The sequence below is a fragment of the Vipera berus genome (genome assembly GCF_964194415.1).
Source record: "Vipera berus genome assembly, chromosome: Z".
Lineage (NCBI taxonomy): Eukaryota > Metazoa > Chordata > Lepidosauria > Squamata > Viperidae > Vipera > Vipera berus.
In genome coordinates this window covers 61137820-61159615 of record NC_138205.1, presented here as the reverse complement: position 1 = coordinate 61159615, position 21796 = coordinate 61137820, and the positions used below count along the sequence as shown (strand labels likewise).

Genomic DNA, 21796 nt, shown 5'->3' with positions numbered 1-21796 from the left:
TGTGTGTTACTTTTAGAGCTAGAATCAGTTGTTGCTGGTGGGGGGAGGAAGAATGTCTCTCAAGGCTGTCTTGAAATAAGAGAAGATAAGAATTTGGTGGGTTGTCTAACAGAAAGGAAAACTGACCCTTCAAACTAATTGGAGAATGTGATTAAGGACAGCAATGAAAAGGAGGAGAATTGTGTTTAATAGATTGTGCTAAGGGGAGGGGAATTCACATTCTAGCTTCCCTAGCAAGTTTTGCCAATGTTATAGGGCTCTAATAAAATACTTTTAAGGTAAACAATGCCTCAGAGTCCTTTGAAGAGCTCATCCGTTGGAAACTTGACAATTAGTACAAAAAATTGAAAGAGGGACACTTAACTAAGGCAGAATATCAGCAGATAGCCCGAATGTGCAAAGATGAAATCAGGAAAGCAAAGGCTAAGAATGAACCTTGCAACAAAAGTCAAAGATAATTTTTTAAAAAGTTTCTTTCAACATATAAACAACAAGAAAACAGTCAAGAAAACAGTCAGTCCACTAAAGAGAGAATATGGCAGGGAAGTAGCAGGTAACAGGGAGAAAGCAGAGGTGCTTAATTCATTCTTTGCATCAGTCTTCACACAAAAAGAAAATATAGCCCAACGTATCAAAAAAACCTACTGCAAAAGACAAACTAGAAACAAAAATTAAAATAAGCAAGAAAATGGTAAGAGAACAGCTGTTTGATCTTGATGAATATAAATCACTGGGATCTGATGGATTACACCCCAGTATTCTGAGGGAGCTGGTGAATGTCATCTTAGAACCATTGTACCATATTTTTTAAAAAAAAATCCATGACCACCAGGCAACTGCAAGAGAATTGAAAAAGAGCTGATGTAGTTCCCATCTTCAAAAAAGAAAAAAACTACAGACCAATCAGCCTGACCTGGGAAGATACTGGAAAAAAATAATCAAAAAACAGATCTGTGAACATCTAGAAATAAATAAAGTTTTAACTAGCAGCCAGCAAAGATTTGTTCAAAATAGATCATGCCAAACCCATCTTATTTCATTCTCTGACAAAGTGACTAAATTAGTAGACTATGTCCAAATGCTGTGAAGATAGTATAAGTATGAATGAATGAATGAATGAATGAATGAATGAATGAATGAATGAATGAATGAACCTTTATTGTCAAAGTACAACCATGTATACATTGAGATTGGCTGAGCCTCCCTTTGTGCCCCCACCCCCTGCTTGCAGAGACACAAACCCTCCATTTTATTACACCATGTGAACTAATTGCACAACACACCAGCCTCGCAAGTCAATTATGCATAAAGTTTATAAAAATTATTTCCCATTCAAAAGCCTAACAGCCCATGGATAAAAGCTGTTTTTCAGCCTGTTGGTGTGGCTGGCTATACTCCTATATCTCCTACCCGATCATAGGAGAGTAAAGCGATACGGTCCAGGGTGTGAGTCATCCCTGAGAATTTTCTTCACTCTTCCAAGGCAGGGAGCCCTGGCAATGTTATCCAGTGGTGTCAGGGGACAGCCCACAATGTCTTGTGCTGTGCTCACCACCTTCTGTAATGCCTTCCTATCCACGGCTGTCAGACCAGCACCAAACTACAATACCATACGAGAGGACACTTTCTATAGTAGACCGGTAAAAGAGGGTCATAAGCCATTGTTCTAACCTGTTCTTCCGCAAGACCCTTGGAAAGTGAAGCCTCTGTTGGGCCTTTCTGGCCACCTGGGTTGTATTAACTTTCCAGGTCAGATCTTCGCAGAGGTAGACTCCCAGAAATTTAAAGGAGGAAACTCTCTCCACACAGTCCTCCCCGATGTAAAGTGGGGCAGGTTCCTCCTTTTTCCTCCGGAAGTCTAGCACCATCTCTTTCGTCTTGCCAATGTTCAGGTGCAAGTTGTTGTTACAACACCATACGGATAGTTTTTGTACCTCCGCCCTGTATGCTGTCTCATTCCTACCTGTAATAAGACCCACCATGGTCGTATCATCTTGACTTCAGCAAGGCACCTACTGTCAAGGTTATGATACACGAGACCAAACAAAACAGAACTCTGAGGCTAGAGATTTCCTCAAAGAACATGTTTATTGGTTACATAGTATTGGCATGGTCAAAAGTGAAACCAAGTCTGAAATCCCCTCCAAAGAGAGGCACTATTACAAAGTTAAACTTCCTTCCCCAGTGCTATGCAATCAATTATGTTTCCCAATAGAATAGTTTGGTGGGCTTTCTAATCAAATACGCACACACACACATCTAACTGACAGAAATGACCTTGGTTTCCAAGGGACAGTGAAATATTTAGACTAGCAGGAATCCTCTACACCCCCTCCTATTCTTGTGGCAACCTTGAATGAGCAAGATGGCTGCAGCCGGGTTCGTTGTAGGGTTGACACCTTGGTAAGCTACAAAAAATGTGGGATAGACACCATAGACAGATGGATTTAAATTGGCTGACAAACCATACTCAGTGAATAATCCTTAACAGTACTACATATACATGGAGGGAAGTAACCAGTGAAATGCCGCAAGGTTCTATCTTAGGCCCAATACTGTTCAATATCTTCATAAATGAATTAGATGAGGGAATAGAAGGGAAACTCATGAAATCTGCAGATGACATTAAGCTGGCAGGAATAGCCAACACCCAGAAGACAAGCTCAGGATCCAAATTTTTTTTACAAACTTGAACAATGGGCTCTAACCAACAACAGGAAATCTAATGTGGAAAAAACACAAGATTTTACACCTAGGCATGAAAAGCAAAGGTACAAATACAGATTAGGAGAAACCTGGCTCAAAAACAATAACTGTGCGAGAGACCTTGGAGTCCTAGTGGACGATCACTTAAACATGAACCATCAAGTGTGGCAGCAGCTAAATAAGCAAATACAATCCTTGGTTTGTATAAACAGAGGAACAGAGTCAAACTCACATGAAGTGTTAGTACCACTTTATAAAACCTTTGTAAGATCACATCTGGAATACTGCATCCACTTTTGATCACCACATTAAAAAAATTAAAAGCTGAGACTTTTGAAAGAGTGCAGAGAAGAGCAACTAAAGTGATTAAGGGCCTGGAGACTAAAACATATGAAGAACGGCTGAAGAAATTGGGTATGGCCAATCTAGAGAAAAGAAGGACTAGGGGTGACATGATAGCAGTATTCCAGTACTTCAGGGGGCTACCACAAAGAAGAGAGGGTCAACTTATTTTGCAAAGCATTAGAAGGCAAGATAAGAAACAATGAATGGAAATTACTCAAGGAGAGAAACAACTTAGAATTAAGAAGAAACTTCCTAACAGTGAGGACAATTAACCAGTGGAACAGCTTGCCTTCAGAAATTGTAGGTGCTTCATCACTGGAGAGACTGGACAGTCACCTATCTGAAATGGTGTAGGATCTCCTGCTTGAGTAGGGGGTTGGAATAGAAGTCCTCCAAGATCCCTTCCAGTTCTATTCTGACTGATTGTAGCTATGTTTTTGACCTTCATAGGTTACCCCCTGCTACAGTGTTAGTTGCTGTATCAGAGTTAACATACTCATGAAGCAAAAAGGAGTCCTCACATTCACAATTCTAGAAGTGGCAAGGGTAAATGTCTTTTTTCATATTAGTCCCCAAATCTCATCCCCCATAAATTCAGCCTGAATTGCAATACTGAGCCCTATTCTCAGCAATTTACTTTATTTATTTATTTATTTATTTATTTATTTATTTATTTATTTATTTATTTATTTATTTATTTATTTATTTATTTATTTATTTATTTATTTATTTATTTATTTATTTATTAAATTTGTATACCGCCCTTCTCCCGAAGGACTCAGGGCGGTGATTTAGATAATTTCCAGCTAGAAAATCTGTCAGCTTATATTTATATGCCAATTGTTTATAGAATGTTTACAACTATAGCAAAAAGGTTTGCAAAGAAAATACATGGAAAGAACATCAAAGCCTAGTAACCAGCTGGTTCCCCCTATCAGGGGAGGTTATCAAGCAAAAGGCTCTGTACAGTATTCATTGTGACCTGTAGTTTGTGAAATGCTAATGTGTCAACACTACCAAAGGATACTTCCAAAAACAAGAACATCTGGAAATGCTAAATCTGAAGTGTTCAATTTAATTCAGTTTTAAGAAATAATTATTATCAGCAATTGAATAAGGTGACTTCTATACATGTCTTCTTAAAAAAAAACCTCAGGAAAGTAGAATTATTAAAAATAAAGAAATAAATCAATGATGATGAACAAATCTGGAGTTATGCTTATAATATATCTCACATGACAAACTTATTAGAAAATGGGCTACTAAAACAGATTAAAGAAACAAAATGTAGGAGATGACCAGAATGAGCTCAAAGGAGGCACCAAACACATCATCTCACACACAAAAAATGGATTAAATTAATAATAATTATGTAAATATATCACTACTAGTATAGAAGTATGGCATATACATATCTTACAAATAATAGTATGAATTTCAAAGGAAGTTTCTATAAATTATAGAACATCTTCCTCTTCACAAATTGAAAAACAGGTAAGATAGAAATGGAATTACATTATATTTATGTTTATTATTTTCCTTGTTCATGTACTAAAATATTAAAATGTATTGGGTATTACTAAAAACAAAATAATATGTTAGTTTATGTGTCAATCTTTTTAATTGTAACATATATAGATTTATACATTATAGATTATAAAATGTATAGAATTAGATTATAAAATGTAAAATGTATGCACCTGCTTTTTGTTTAAAAATTTCTGATAGTTTATAGTTAAATTAGGTAAAGGTTCCCCCGCACTTGCATGCTAGTCGTCTCCAACTCTAGGGGCCGGTGCTCATCTCCGTTTCAAAGCCAAAGAGCCAGCGCTTGTCCGAGGACATCTCCGTGGTCATGTGGCCGGCATGACTAGACGCCAAAGGCGCACAGAACGCTGTTACCTTCCCACCGTAGTGGTCCCTATTTTTCTACTTGCATTTTTATGTGCTTTCGAACTGCTAGGTTGGCAGAAGCTGGGACGAGTAACAGGCACTCACTCTGTTACACGGCACTCGGGATTCGACCCGCCAAACTGCTGACCTTCTGATCGACAAGCTCAGCGTCCTAACCCACTGAGCCACCGCGTCCCTACCACAAATTACCATAAACATTCCTTATACATTTATCCATATATATATTAAATAATCAAAGAAACATCATTCATACTTAGTTCATTCTTTGCTCAGTATTGAAGTATGTCACATTTATTCTCATACATGCTGTATTTCTATCATATAGTGCTCTTACTGCATTCTTATGGCATTTAGCAACCAATTTTATGCTATGTTCAGACAAAACATTCCATAATTCAGACCTATTCCCCTCCATGGCACTCTATAACATAATGAGCCATTTTGAGTTGGAATATTTGAATAACTGAAGTATTGAATTAATTAAATACATCAGTAATTAAATCTTTCTATGTGAAACAGCTTTTGTGTCTTTCAAACATTTTCATGTTTCAAGATCTCCTGCCTTGAGTAGCAGGTTGGACTACAAGATCTCCAAAGTTTCTTCCATCCCTACAATTCTACAATTCTTTTCTTATATCCTCTTTCCATTCATTCTGTTGGTAAGATAACCTGTCTTCTAATACTTTTTTTAACACAAAACCTGTACTTTTTCTTCTTAAGCAATTCCACATCAATGCTTCCCCCCCCCCAGGTCTTCAGTTTTCCTCTATTCCCCAAATCATCTCTTCCCAAAACCATCTTTCGTCAATACCAAAGTACTCCCTGTTCCAAGTACAGAGTTTATTATCACATTTGTATCCTTTACTAATTCTTCCAATCTTTCATTATAAAAAAAACCCCATATATTCACTTATCATGTGTACCTATGAATACACTTATACTTGTCTCCTTTAATTGAAACAAATGGATCAACTATTCATCATTCTTATTCTCAATGGATTTTAAAATGGTTCAGTCATTATTTTTACTCCTTTATCATATTTTCAACCATTAATTCAAGTCACAAAACAAAATTATTTTTTTATTCTGGATGACATTCATCCAAAATGTTACATGATTTTGTTTACAAAAGCTATCTGTTTTTATATTATGATATCATGGTTTCTTGGAACATAACATACAACTATTATACAACTATGGATGTCTAATTTCATGAACAACCACAACCTAGATGACAGCAACTTATATTTTTGCATACATTTCAGGATGCTAATTTATAGTTAAACCCAGAACTTTAATTCCGTGCAAGTAATTATCAAGCCACTTTAAAACATCAGACCATTTTCTCCTCCCCTTTATTATCACAGAAACACATCTGGTTTTTTAGTTGTTATTCATTTGTTATTTTATTTTATTTATTAAATTTGTTCAATGCCCATCTCACTGGAAGGCAACTCTGAGTGGTTTACATATCTGTTCATGATCTTACATATACTTCTCTTCCATTTCATGTCATAATCTTGATAATAACCAGATAGCATACATATGATCCTATTTCTGCCTATTGTAGCTTTGTCAAGTCAGGCTTGCACACAATATTTTAATAATACAGAAACAGTTAAGTGACCAACCTTAGTCATGCTTTTGATATATGTAGCATGGCCTACATAGAGTACCAGCCATTTGGGCATATCTTGGCCATTATTCTACAAGTGCAACCAAAATCCTGCTTTATTATATTCATATTTACTGTCTCACCTAGAGACAAACTTGCAAGTCAACATATTACTGCCTGCATTCCAACAACTCCATGTAGAACATAGAATCATAGAGCTAGAAGAGACCTCAGAAGTCTTCTAGTTCATCCCCCTGTTCAAGGCATGAGACCAGGCTATTTCAAATGATGCAGCACCAGGGGTGAGATTCAGCCGGTAGAACCAGTAGCTAATTTTTTGTTGCCCAGGCCCAGAATAGACTTCCAGAAGTGGCATCCACACAGAGAACCGGTTGTTCACATATTTGAATTCCACCACTGTGCAGCACCCACAACTCTAAGATGCAAGCTATTCCATTGATTAATTGTTCTCACTGTCAGAAAATTTCTAGGTTGTGGTTGTTCATGGAAGTAGGAATCCATACTTGTATGTTAGGGGTATGCTATGCTCCAAGAAACCATGATACTGTAATGCAAAAGAGATAGCTTTTGTTCTTACTGTCAGAAAATTTCTTCTTACTGCTAGGTTGGATTTCTCTTTAATAAGCTTCCACCTGTTACTTCTTGTTCTGTCCCCTGGTGCTTTGAAGAATAAATCAATTACCTCTTCTCTGTGACAGTCACTTAAGTACGAGAAGACAGTTATCATGTCCCCCCTAATCTTTCCTTTCATTACCTAGACATAACTAGTTCCTTCAACCAGTCATCATATGATTTAGCCTCCAGACCCTTAATCATGATGTTGTTCTTCTCTGTACACTTTCTATGGTCTCAGCAACTTTTTTGTATCATGGCAACCAGAAATCTATGCAGTATTCCAAGTGTAGCCTCATTTAACCAATAATAATACATTAAAAATAACTAAGTAAATAAAAATTACCATTAATGTAATGAACTGACACATACCACCATTAGATGGATTGCAATTGGCTGACCAACTGCATTCAGTGTATAGCCCTTTTTAAGTTCTCGGTTCGGTGAAATATTGACAAGGCAGAATGGTGAATCAGCAACATGTTTATTCAGTAACAACAGAAGCAGCCCCAACTGCTGCTTAGCTTCTATTTATCCAGTCTGCTGCTAGTCCCTACCTAAAATACAAAGTAACAACTCCGGAGACAAGCTGTCTGGAGTTTAACCATAACGGCTGTTAACCATTGCACACAGTTTACAAGCAACTTATCTCAATACATAACACCTCTTCCCCCTAGATGCTGCAATTCTTAAATAATGTACATAGTCCTTTAAATATGTTGGTGGCCTTCACGGTCGCTCCGAGCATCTCGGACTCACTGGAAGTTCTTGGTATACCAGCTTGCCTGCCAGGCTGGGTAGACCAGGGTTTTGAGACCTGATTGCTTCAGATTGACCCAAGCCCCTTTGGCTGGTCTGTCCCAGTAGACCCAAGCCAAAGTCCATAGGTGGTGCAGTTTTTGCTGGGCTGTAAATTGGAGCCAGTTGCCAGTCTCAATCAGTGGGTACAGTCTGTGCATTTCGGGGTGAATCTCCTGCTGCTAGCTCCCCCCTCCATGGCTGGGAGTCCCATCAGTGAATGCAGATTCTGCTGTCAGGCCATTGCCGAGTCGCCCCTGGGGTTGGCTATTACATGAGTCTTGCACCAGTGATTGGTTCGCTAGCCTCCGGCACAGCTGGTCAATGTGCTGCCATATCACTCTGCCATCTTCCAGGACCACTTCATAAGAAAGTGGCCCTGACACCTTACCAAACCACAGCTACCACCCACAGTGCCCCTTGACCATAATTCTGGGCCCAAACTTGGTCACCAACTTGCAAACTTCATGGTGGTTTTGGCTGTGCCCAATCTACGGCAACTCTGTCTGGATACAGCCAATCCAGCTTAGTGATTAAGTGCCGTCCCCATCTCAGTTCAGCTGGGTTTCTGCCCATTGAAGTGCAGGGGATTGTGCGTTGACAGAGTAAAAAATCTGCCAGCCTGTGCTGCCAGTTGCCAGTTACGATCCTCTTTAAGGATTTTTTTGATCTTTCGGACCATGCACTCTGCTTGGCCATTCGTGGTTGGGTGAAAGGGGGCTGAAGTTGCGTGCCTTATCAGGTTAGCCCTCAGAAAGGACTTTAATTCTGTAGCAGCAAATTGAGCTCCATTGTCTGAGACCAGCACATCGAGCAGCCCATGCGCTGCAAAGATCCTGTGCAGTTCCTGGATGGTCCTGGCAGTAGTCATATTTGGGACTGGTGTGACCTCTAACCACTTAGAGTGGCTGTCCACCACAACGAGGGACAGCTGTCCCTGAAATGGCCTGGCAAAGTCAATGTGGATTCTTGTCCATGGGGTGTATGTGGCTTTCCAACAGTGGACGGGGGCTTGAGGCATTTCGGGCCTCAATTGCTGGCATGTGAAACAGCTATGTACTTGAGCCTCAATATCTTTATCCAGCCCAGGCCACCAAAGGTAGCTTCTTGTGAGTGCCTTCATCTGGAGTATTCCCGGATGACCCTCATGCAGAGATCCTAAAACCCTGGGCCTCAAAGAGCTCACGACTATGACCCGACTCCCCCAAAGGATGCAGCCCTTATGGGCTGAGAGCTCATCCTTTCTCATGTAAAAACTCTGGAAGTTTGGCCCCGGACATTTGTCAAGCCATCCTGTGTACACCCAGTTCAACATGCAGCTACGTGTCTTGTCAGCAGCTGTTTTTGCAGCCACATCCCCAGCGTGAAGGGGAGACGCTGGCAAATCCTGGATAGCCAGGATGCAAGCAGCCAGAGTGGGGTCTGGCTCTAACAGTGGCAGGGGCAGTCTCCTGAGGCTGTCTGCATGGTCCATTTCCCTGCCCAGTTTGTGAATCAGCCTATAATTATAGGCTGAAAGGAAGATAGACCACCTCAGCATTCATGGAGATAGAATCTGAAGTGTCTGTTTGTTCATTGTAAACAAACCCAGAAATGGCTTGTGGTCCATGAAGACCATGAAATGGCGGCCATACAAGTAATCATGAAACTTCTTAATACCGGCCACTATGGCCAGTGCCTCCTTGTCTATTTGTGCATAATTGCATTCTGCTGAAGACAGGGTCCTAGAATAATAAGCGATGGGAGTCTGTCTCCCGTCAGCCATCAAATGACTCAACATGGCCCCTACCCCATACGGAGATGCATCACAAGTGATGCAGAGAGGTAGCTTTTCACTAAAATGGGTGAGGACTGAGTTTGAAGACAGCAGTGATTTGACTACTGAGAAGTTTTTCTCATGGACACTTGTCCACTGCCACTGTGCCTTTTTGTCCAAGAGCCTGTGTAATGGCTCTGCCACTAGGGCCTTGTGTGGAAGAAAGGCATGATAAAAATTCAGGGGTCCCAAAAAAGCCTGAAGCTCTCCCTTAGACTTAGGACTGGGAGCCTGCTGGATTGCTTTGAGCTTGGAATCTGCCAGATGAATGCCTGCGGCATCTGTGTGGAAACCAAGGAATTCAGTTGAATCTACCCCAATCTTGCATTTTTCTCTTTTTAGTTTCAGCCCCGCTTCGTGGAAACACTGAAGGATGGCTTTGAGCCATTCAGCCAAAATCTCCTCTGACTCCCTGGCTATGAGGACATCATTGAAATAGGGGCACACACAGAAGTTTTGGAAGTCCATCAGCAACAAGTTAGTTTAACTCATTTGTTGCTGTGACTGAAGATGTAATTAAAAGTTCCTTGGGGAAACTATAGATAGGGCTGATCCTGTGTCCAGTTCCATGTTGCATGGAACTCCCTGAAGCTTGACCTTCAGCCTAAGCTTCTCTTTAAGGGGCGATGAGCACCCATTCTGAACACGCTCCTTCGGCTGGAGCAATAGCTGACTATGTATTGCCCTGGGGCCCTGGTATCTTTCCTGAATACTACTACTTGTGGTATGTTCCACTGGTGACTTCTGCAGACAGTGGCAATGTGTCCTTACTTGCCACATGCCCGGCATGATGCTGTGCAGAATCTGCACTCCGAGCATCTATGTCAGACTCCACAGCCCGCACATCGAGTGAAGGGAACTGCCTTCTCAAATGGCCACTGGTTCCTCTCTGGTTGCTTCTGAAGCGAATCAACCTCAAGGCCCATGTCAGAGTCTTCTGTTCTTTTGGCGTCCTCATGGTGGAGAGTTTCTGGGCTGGGAGTGTTCTTGCAGGGCCATAAGGCCTTGACGGCTCCTCCGGTGGCTTCAGCAGCCATCACCTCCTTCAGGGCATCTTGGAATGTGAGAGTCTCTTTTGCAAATAACTTCTGTTAGAGATCTCAATTCTTCAATCCACAAACCAATCAGTCTCTCAGTCTTTCTTCAAGATCAGCAAAGTTGGTGGCTATGAACTTGGCATAGGGTGGCTATGAACTCAGCACCAGACTCTCCTGGCTGCTGCTCCCACTGCTCAAATGCATGCCACCATGCGATTATGGAGAGCTTTGGCTCAAAATGGTCCTTGAGCTTCTTCTTAAGATCTGCATAGGTGACCAACTCGAGTGTAGCTGGAGTGACTAGGTTTTTAGATATATTGAATGTCACCTGGCTACACACACACAGAAGCATTGCAGCCTTCAACCTGTCTTCACTAACTTGGTTAGCACAAAGATAATTCTTGACATGGGAGATGTAAGAACTCCACCTCTCGGGATGCGCCACATCGAATTCCACCAATTTGCCGACCTTGGCCGACCTTTTCTTCATCCTTGCAATGCCTTGTGCTGCTGTGCTGGCCCAAGGATGGATCCTCAGGGCATGGTGGTCTCCAGCGTGGCTTGCTGGCAGACCAAGGGGGGGGGAACATAGTTCCTGCCAGGCTCAAGTGCTGGTCTCATCCCCTAGTGACTTCTGGCTTCTTCTTAAGCAGCACATCCCACCTTCATCGCCACTGTTAAGTTCTCAGTTTGGTGAAACATTGACAAGGTAGAATAATGAATCAGCAACACGTTTATTCAGTAACAACAGAAACAGCCCCAACTGCTGTTTAGCTTCTATTTATCCAGTCTGCTGCTAGTCGGCAGCCATGGAGTTTAAATGGTAATTCCCTGCCTAAAATGCAAAGTAACAACTCTAGAGACAAGCTGTCTGGAGTTTAACCGTAACGGCTGTTAACTGTTGCACACCATTTATAAGCAACTTATCTCAATACATAACAGCCCTCAATGAAACAACCTACATGGAAAGAAGGATTGAGTAGAGAACCTCAAGTTTTGTCTTGAGCCAAGTGCTCTTCAACATCTTCATAAATGATCGAAATGAGGGGATAGAAGAGGAGCTTATCAGACTTGTGGATGACAGCAAGTTGAGGAAAATACCCAACACTTTAGAAGATAGAATCAGGATTCAGAACGATTAGAGCAATGGGACCTCTTCAGTAAGATGCAGTTCAGTGATGAGAAAATTAAGGTCCTGCATTTAGCAGGAAAAAACAAATGTACAGGTATAGAATAAGTGGTAGCTAGCTCAACAGTAGTAATGTGAGAGGAATATAGGTGTCCTAGAGGACTACCATTTAAATATGAGCTAGCAGTGTGCTACAGCTGCCAACCCCCCCCCCCCCAACCAATGCAGTCCTAGACTGATTCAAAAGAAGGAGAGCATCAAGGCAACACAAAGCAATAGTATTGCTTTACACCTTACTAGTGAGACCATATTTGGAATACAGTTCTGGTCGCCATTATACAAAAATGATGTTGAGACACTGGAAAGTTGCAGAGGAGAATATAAAAGATGATAAGAGAGCTGGAGACTAAACCATATGATGAACAATTATAAGGGAACTAGGTATGTATAGCCTAAGGAAGAAAAGGATTAGGAATGACATGATAACTGTCTTCCAATACTTGAGGGGAAGTCACAGAGATGATCGGATTGATTTATTCTCCAAAGTACTTGAGGGCAGGACAAGAAGCAATGGGTGGAAACTTGTTAAAGAGAGAGTCTGAAACTAAAAAAAATCATGACAGTGAGAACAATTTTGAGAACAGCTTTCTTGAGTGAGAGAACAGCTTGCCATCCAAAGTTGGGGATGCTCCATTGCTGGAGGTTTTCCAGAAAAGATTGGACATTCATTTGTCTGGTATAGTATAAAAACTGCTTGGGCAGTAGGTTGTACTACAGGACCTCCAATATTTCTTCCAACTCTACAATGATTCTATATAGAAATATTATTCAATAAAAATAATTCCACAGAAAAAAAACAATAACCTCAATCACATTATAAGACATTAAAAAATTGCATGCATGTGTTTGCTAGTGCATTTTATTACTCAAAGTGTGTCTTTCTCTTAAACCAGATGGAAAAAGTCAAGTCTTAAGTGCTCTTCTGAAATTCAGGAGAGAAGACATCAGAAGGGAAATCTCCATATAGAGTAAGGTCTAAAGCAAGATGGAAGCATTGGAAAAAATGACCATTTCTTAGTTCCTCCTGTCATCCTCAGTTAGACAGGATTTAGAGGGAGTTGACTTTCTTCAATTTAATCAGATAGATATATTAATATAGGAGAAAGTGGTCTCAGAAATAACTAGGTCTGGAGCCCTATAAGGCTTTAAAAATGGCAAAAGCACTTTGAATTTTATCTGGAGTACCAATGTAGCTTCTGAAGTAGTATGTTCACCTAAATATAGTAGAAACACCCATGAGCTGCATTTTGTATCAGTTGTAATTAAAAGATAAGCCCAACTAATAAGAAAATAAATATATATTGGACTACCAGTTTTTGAACTAGCTATTTTCTTTTTGCTTTGGGACTAATTATCTGCATCAATTATTGTAAATAGCTTCAGGTTTAAATGGATGAGAAATCTGAAAACTATAGGAGCTTTGGCCAGACTGGGAAGTTAAAAACATTCTAGAAAAGGCAGTAATAAACTAAATTTATATTGCCAAAAGCAGTGCTTTTTTTGTAAAAGAAAAAGGAGCCGGAACTCTCCTTGCCTACCCTACAAGGTTCCATCCAAAAAAGGTGCCGGAACTCCGTTCTGAGTGTTCTATGACAAAAAAAGCCCTGGCCAAAAGTATCCATATCAATGAAATTTCCAAAGAGAGTTCAGTATAGATGTTATGACTGAACTTATAACTATGATTTAAAACATAAACCAGCAGATTAATTAATAAATGGTAATCTTATTTGTAAGCTTATTCCAAAGATAATAACAAAAATTGAGATATTAGTACTCACAAAGAATGGGATAAGACCGGCAGCTTTATCTGCATCTATAACTTTTCTTAGAGTTGACCCACGTACAGAAAATGAGTCATCTGTGGGAACTTGTTTAATTTTCACTCCTGCAATCAAGACATCCTTTTCAACCGATGAATGAGCCTGCATGAAGTGAAATAAAGTTTATCCTAAAATTTAAATTTTATATCAATAATGTGCTCAGATTTTACAATTACTAGATGATATAATCAAATCTTGCTAATTTAAATGAAAAATAATAAACAGCAACAAATATCATATCCAATCCTGCATTTTTGTTATTTGGTGACTATAATGTTACTTATGCCTACCTTTACCAAATGTAACATAAAATAAATTTTACTCTATTAGACCATTCAATAAATTTAAACAATATAAAGTACAGTACAATTAATGAGCTACAAGTTCTAGTAAATCGTACTCCTTATGTTTGAAATATCTGAATTTATATGAATGTTTTTATATGAGCACAAAAGTGTTACTATTAATTATTGATATACTATTAATTATTGACATTTCGAGTAATGTAATGTGTTACCTTTTCAAGAATACTCATCTGGTGTTCTACAGCTGTAAAATACTGAGTTTATGTCCCTTTCTAGGTACATTTCTTTTAGAACATAAATATACTGCTTCAGTCTACTATCCATAAAATATACCGTATATACTTGAGTATAAGCCGAATTTTTCAGCCCACTTTTTGGGCTGAAAAAATCCACTTCGGCTTATACTCCAGTGAACAAAAAAAAAAGAACTTCCACCCCCCAGTTTGGAGAGCTGCTGCTTTCATCAAACATGGACGAAGGCAGCAGCTCTCCAAACGGGCTGCGGCAGTTTGGAGAGCTGCGTGCGCAGCTCCGCCGCCACCTCTGCAAGCCTCCGCTGAGAGAATGGGGCGGTGGAAGCTTGCCCCCCATTTTCTCGGCGAAGACTTCTTTCGGGGGATGCAGCCTCTGTCACCCCCTTCTCTCAGCTGGGCAGCTGAGAGAAGGGGGCGACAGAGGCTGGATCCCCCAAAAGAAGTCTTCGCCGCTGAGAGAATGGGCGGCAAGCTTCCCCGCCCCATACTTCGCGGAGCGCTCGAACGCCTCGTTCTCTCGTCTCAGCGGAGAGTTGTTTCGGGGGATCCAGCCTCTGTCACCCCCTTCTCTCAGCTCGGCAGCTGAGAGAAGGGGGCGACAGAGGCTGGATCCACCGAAAGAAGTCTTCGTCGCTGAGAGAATGGGCGGCAAGCTTCCCCGCCCCATACTTCGCGGAGCGCTCCAACGCCTTGTTCTCTCGTCTCAGCGGAGACTTGTTTCGGGGGATCCAGCCTCTGTCACCCCCTCCTCTCAGCTGGGCAGCTGAGAGAAAGGGGCGGCAGAAGCTGCATCCCCCGAAAGAAGTCTTCGCCGAGAAAATGGGCGCTGAGATTTTCTCGGCGAAGACTTCTTTCGGGGGATGCAGCTTCTGCCGCCCCTTTCTCTCAGCTGCCCGGGCAGCTGAGAGAAGGGGGCGACAGAGGCTGGATCCCCCGAAAGAAGTCTTCGTCGCTGAGAGAATGGGCGGCAAGCTTCCCCGCCCCATACTTCGCGGAGCGCTCCAACGCCTTGTTCTCTCGTCTCAGCGGAGACTTGTTTCGGGGGATCCAGCCTCTGTCACCCCCTTCTCTCAGCAGGGCAGCTGAGAGAAGGGGGCGACAGAGGCTGGATCCCCCGAAAGAAGTCTTCGTCGCTGAGAGAATGGGTGGCAAGCTTCCCCGCCCCATACTTCACGGAGCGCTCCAACACCTTGTTCTCTCGTCTCAGCGGAGACTTGTTTCGGGGGATCCAGCCTCTGTCACCCCCTTCTCTCAGCTGGGCAGCTGAGAGAAAGGGGCGGCAGAAGCTGCATCCCCTGAAAGAAGTCTTCGCCAAGAAAATGAGCGCTGAGATTTTCTCGGCGAAGACTCACCTTCTCCCGTTCACCTTCAGCAGCTCCGCCAGGCCCGTCCAGTGCCCTGCTAGCAGAGCTTGACAAATGCAAAAGCTGCTTTGGTTAAACACTGGAAGGTTTAGTGATTAACCCACCCCACCCGGTCTTCTTGCTGTTTCTCCCCATCCTCACTCCTACCCACAGGGGCTCTCTGCCTCTTCTACTACTTCTTTTTCTTTCTTTCTTTTTTGCTGAGGTGTGCGTCTCTCTCTCTCTCTCTCTCTCTCTCTCTCTCTCTCTCTCTCTCTCTCTCTCTCTCTGTGGTGTGTTATCTCGAACCAAATGGGATGGCAAAGTCAAATGCAAATGGGGATCTTGCAGATCTTGCCCTGCCTTTCCCCCCACGGTTACCTTCTGTTCTTGATGAGCTCACGAGTGCTCAAGGACAAAATAGGGTAGGGCAGAGCCGGCAGTTAAAAATAGGATGCAGATAAAAGGAAAGGTAAGGAGGGGTTCAGGTTGAGAGGAGAGGCTGCGTAGCCTTAGTGTAACTCCTGTTTGGGCTGACTGGGTTGCCTCCGATGGGCTCTGACAGTGGAACAGAATGGAATAGAAAATATGGAATGGAATGGAACAGAACGTAGAACAGAACAGAACAGAACAGAATAGAATAGAAATATAGAAAGTGAATAGAATAGAATAGAATAGAATAGAATAGAATAGAATAGAATAGAATAGAATAGAATAGAATAGAATAGAATAGAATAGAATAGAATAGAGAATGGTAATAAGAATAGAATAGAATAGAATAGAATAGAATAGAATAGAATAGAATAGAATAGAATAGAATAGAATAGAATAGAATAGAATAGAATAGAATAGAATAGAATAGAATAGAAATATAGAAAGTGAATAGAATAGAATAGAATAGAATAGAATAGAATAGAATAGAATAGAATAGAATAGAATAGAATAGAATAGAATAGAATAGAATAGAATAGAATAGAATAGAATAGAATAGAATAGGAGAATGGTAATAAGAATAGAATAGAATAGAATAGAATAGAATAGAATAGAATAGAATAGAATAGAATAGAATAGAATAGAATAGAATAGAATAGAATAGAAATATAGAAAGTGAATGGAATAGAATAGAATAGAATAGAATAGAATAGAATAGAATAGAATAGAATAGAATAGAATAGAATAGAATAGAATAGAATAGAATAGAATAGAATAGAATAGAATAGAATAGAATAGAGCTGGAAGGGACCTTGGAGGTCTTCTAGTCCAGCCCCTTGCTCAAGCAGGAGGACCTATACCAGTGGTGGTGAACCTATGGCACGCCTGCCAGAGGTGGCACTCAGAGCCCTCTCTGTTGGCACATGCGCCACCACCGCTGCCAGCAGCAGGTCCTTGTCGGTTGGTGGACTGGAAGAAAAGGGAGGGGGAAGCATTTTACATGCGTGCATGCGCGCACGGGGCCACGAGCAGGCACCTGCTGCAAAGGGGGCGGGGCTAGTGCCTGCGTGATGCTCACTAGCCCATCCCCGTTCTCACGTGGTGCGGTGCCTTGTATCTGCACCCTGTGGTGCGGCGGTTGGCGTTTTTGTGCCTTGCGGTACAGTGGCCCATTTTTTGCTCCCCCTTTTTTTCGTGCCAGAGGCGGCACTCAGAGGCGCCTCCCTGTCCCCTCCCCCGAAGGCACCAGAATGCCGATGCTGCCTTGGCACTTTGTGATAAACAAGTGGGTTTTGGCTTGCAGTTTGGGCACTCGGTCTCTAAAAGTTTCGCCACCACTGACCGATACCATCTCAGACAGGTGAATGTCCAGTCTCTTCTTAAAAACCTCCAGTGATGGAGCACTCTTGATTTCTGGTGGCAAGCTGTTCCACTGGGCAGCTGAGAGAAAGGGGCGGCAGAAGCTGCATCCCCCGAAAGAAGTCTTCGCCGAGAAAATGGGCGCTGAGACGCCTCATTCTCTCGCTCAGCGGAGACTTCTTTCGCGAGATCCAGCCTCTGCCGTGCTGCACCGAGAGAACAGCAAGCCGCCCCATTCTCTCGGCGGAGCACTTCACCGCCCCATTCTCTCGGCGGCTTGCCACCCCGTTCTCTCATCTCAGCAGAGACGTCTTTCGGGGGATCCAGCCTCCAGCTGCTGCATTTCCCAGCCTCGGCTTATACTCGAGTCAATAACTTTTTTCAGTTTTTGGGGGTAAAATTGGGGGTCTCGGCTTATACTCGAGTCAGCTTATACTCAAGTATATACGGTAAGCATAATTCTGGTGAAGACATATCACTTAATGGGAAGGAAATAAAATGCTAGGAAATTCAGTGTTAGATTTAAAATATAATTTTAAAATTCAATTTATCATAGTATTATTGTAAAATAGGAATAGGAAAGTAGAATCCTATGGATAAAGCTGAGTACTAAAATCTTCTCTGCTTGTAATATCATGACTCTTGATCCAAAAAAAGGCATGCTTATTACACATTGGGAGTAAAGCACTATATATAAAAATATTGAAACAAAGTATAGGAAATATGATGTATACAATTAGTGCAAAAACAAGTATGTGAACTTAGATATTTGTATTTCTTTAAGGGTCCTACCCAAAATGAATTATTATTGTTGTTGTCCTAAAAAAACTTTGGTGGAAAAGAGGATGAAACAGATGCTTGAATTCTCTGACATTTGTTCCGTGAACTTGCTTCCTTGTCAGATCTCATTTTTCTCCTTAGTTTGGTTTGCCTCCTCTCTAACCCATCTTGCTTCATGGACCACTTTAAAAGGTCAAAAATATCTTACAGAAAATTTTTGTACAGACAAAAAAAGAATTGTTGCATAGTTTTATATGCATTTTTGCAGATGATTTTCCCCTGTAGGTTTTTTTGGGGAGGGTGGGGGGAGAAAGCTGTAAATGTATAAATATGATGCCATTCTCCATTATGTTCAGAAGTTATAATTTTAATTAAACTGAATTTACAATGCAAACTAATTTGTTAACATACTTGGATAGTACAATGAAAGTTCAAGGATACTAAAAAAAATAAGAAAAAAGCTTGAATAAATACACTATTTTTGTAATTTTGAGCAGTAGAGCTTATTTTCACAAAGTCATTACTTCACAAATACTTGAGATTTTCAAGCAAAAATATATACATTAGAAAGAGTAATTTTTTTATTCATTATAATGAATTTCAGAAATAGTTATTTACCTATTACTCATGCATCCCCAGTCATCCTCCCTTGCAGCAACTCCCCCGTACTACAGGAGTAACATAGCCCTGATTTTGGGTGCATTTTTAAAATTAATCCATTTGAGGTAAGTTGATTCAAAAATTGTTGTCCTTTCATGCACTACTTCACCCAACTGAAGTTTGCAAACAGACCAACATGAAAGTTATAATAGTATACAGACAAAGACCTTCCACTCAATTTTTTGCTATAATTTTTGTAATATTTCTGAGATTTCTTCAGCTTTTATATTCAGAACTTTGTAGGTGACCTTCATTGATTTTTAGGGAATGTAATAAAGTAAAATTCACTGGGCTCTATCTAACAAAATAAAATAAAGAATAAAGAAAAGTAAAGTTTTATACTTAGGCAAGAAAAACCACATGTACAGGAACAGAGCAGATGAAACTTGGCTCAGTAGCTGTATCTGTGAGAGGGATCTTGGAATCCTAATAGTAGACAATCACTGAAATATAAACCAACAGTATGTGGCAGCAACCAAAAAAGCCAATCAAATCCTAGGCTGCATTAACAGAAAGATAGAATCAAGATCATATGAAGTGTTAATACTGCTTTATAAGGCCTTGGTAAGACCACACTTAGAATACTGCATCCAGTTTAGGTCATCACAATATAAAAAAGATGTTGAGACTCTGGAAGAACAACAAAGATGATTAGGGGTTTGGATGTGAAGATCAAAGAGGTTATTAATTTGTTAAGAGGACAATTTGATAAGTTGATGGCTGATCAGGTGGCAACCAACTTACGGTTTGCTAGGCATAACACTTTTTGCAATGCCAATAAACCAGGTAGATGGTTAGCCTACAGGTTAAGGAAAAAGCAAAGGGCTTCTAACATAGATAAAATAGAATATAAAGGCAAGGTTGTGTATCAACAGGATCTTATTAAGGAAGCCTTTGTGGACTTTTATTCCAAATTATATGCTAAAGATAAGATTAATGAAACAGACATTGACGTATATCTGAAGAATGCCAACATCCCGGTTCTTACACAAGAACAAAAGGAAGAGATTAATCAATTGATAACAGAAGAAGAAATTCTTTTAGCAATTAAGCAATTGAAGGTGGATAAAACGCCAGGTACGGATGGACTGACTGCGGTCTATTACAAAAATCTACAATCGGAGGTGATAAAGCCATTAAGGGAATTGTTTCAGACAATTCAAAGGGGAGGAAGGGTGCCTCCGTCTTGGAGAACTGCTTTTATTTCCCTGATCCCGAAGGAAGATCAGGATGTTACTCAAGTAAGAAATTACAGACCAATATCACTTTTGAATACGGACTACAAGATATTTGCTAAGGTTTTAGCTAATAGATTGATGAGGGTTTTGCAACAGATGATTCATGGGGACCAAACTGGGTTTATTAGTGGTAGACAAATGAAAAATAATGTGAGGCATATAGTTGACTTGGTGGAGTTTTTGGAAAGGAACAACCAGATCCCTGCAGCGTTGATCTTTTTAGATGCTGAAAAAGCTTTTGATCAATTGGATTGGCAATTTTTGATGAAAGTTTTAGATAAAATGAATTTTGGGGATAAATTTTTACAACCAATTAGGGCATTATATCAAAAACAAACTGCCCGAATAATAGTAAATAATAGTCTGACTGAAGTATGCAATATTGAAAAGGGCACAAGACAAGGGTGTCCGTTATCACCTTTATTATTTGTATTAACATTAATACAAATTAAAATTAAAATACGGAATTCGGAAAAAATTAAGGGTATTCAAATTAGAGATCAGGATTATAGACTGAGGGAGTTTGCAGATGATCTGGTTGTTACGGTGACCCAGCCAGAAAATTCTGTTGTGGACCTGATGGAGATAATAATGCAATATGGGAAGGTTTCTGGATTTAAGGTTAATGTACAAAAAACTAAAATATTAGCCAAAAATATGACAGCATCGCAAAAGGCCCTTTTAGAAGGGTTAACTGGATTCAAGATTGTTAAAAGGGTTAAATATTTGGGGGTGTATTTGTCACCCTCAAATGCAAAGTTATATAAAAATAATTATGAAAAGCTATGGGGAAAAATTCAAAAAGAATTGGAGAGTTGGGAAAAATTGCAATTGTCTTTACTGGGAAGAATTGCAGCAGTGAAAATGAATGTCTTGCCTAAATTTCTATTTTTATTTCAAATGATACCGATTCTTAAAAAAGATTCAAATTTGGAGGAATGGCAATGGGGTATCAATAAATTTGTATGGGCAGGGAAAAGGCCACGAGTTAAACTTAAGATTATGCAGGATACGCGTGAAAGAGGTGGTCTTAAAATGCCCAACTTTAAATTATATTATGAAGCTGCTGCGTTGTCAGGGATAAGTGATTGGATTAATTTGACACAAGGGAGATTATTAAATCTTGAGGGCCACAACTTGTTATTTGGCTGGCAGGCATATTTACTGTATGATAAGAAGGTAGATAATGTGTTTAAAGTGCATATTTTAAGGCAGGCATTGCTGAGAGTTTGGAAAAAGTATAGACATAAGTTAGACTACAAGGCCGTTGTAGGAAGTGCCTGCACCTGCTTGTTGGGGGCAGCAGGTCTTCTCAGACCCCTTTTTGGTCCAAAAACTGAAAGGCAGTGTGTTCTTTAGTTAGGAGGTTCTTGTACTCTGTAAGGGAACCAGAGTCCTCCTGGACACTTTTTTTGTCCAAAAACTGATAGTGGGGCAGCAGGGTTAGTGTCATTAAGAGTGGCTGGGATGTGCCACTGAAAAGGACCTCACTAAGCTGATTGAACCCCACATCATAAGGGAAACATGGGAAGCTGTAGTTTGAGGGTCAGCT

At 40.6% G+C, this 21796-nt stretch overlaps 1 protein-coding gene across 2 annotated transcripts in view; it reads right to left on the bottom strand.

Annotated features, from left to right (window-relative positions):
* The window catches only part of DDC (dopa decarboxylase), a 179232-nt gene that overhangs the window by 110032 nt on the left and 47404 nt on the right, over positions 1–21796 (bottom strand). For both annotated transcript variants that reach the window (XM_081345709.1, XM_081345708.1), the window contains exon 7: positions 13832–13975. In XM_081345709.1, the coding sequence (XP_081201835.1) occupies positions 13832–13975 (144 nt within the window). The remainder of the gene's footprint in view (positions 1–13831; positions 13976–21796) is intronic.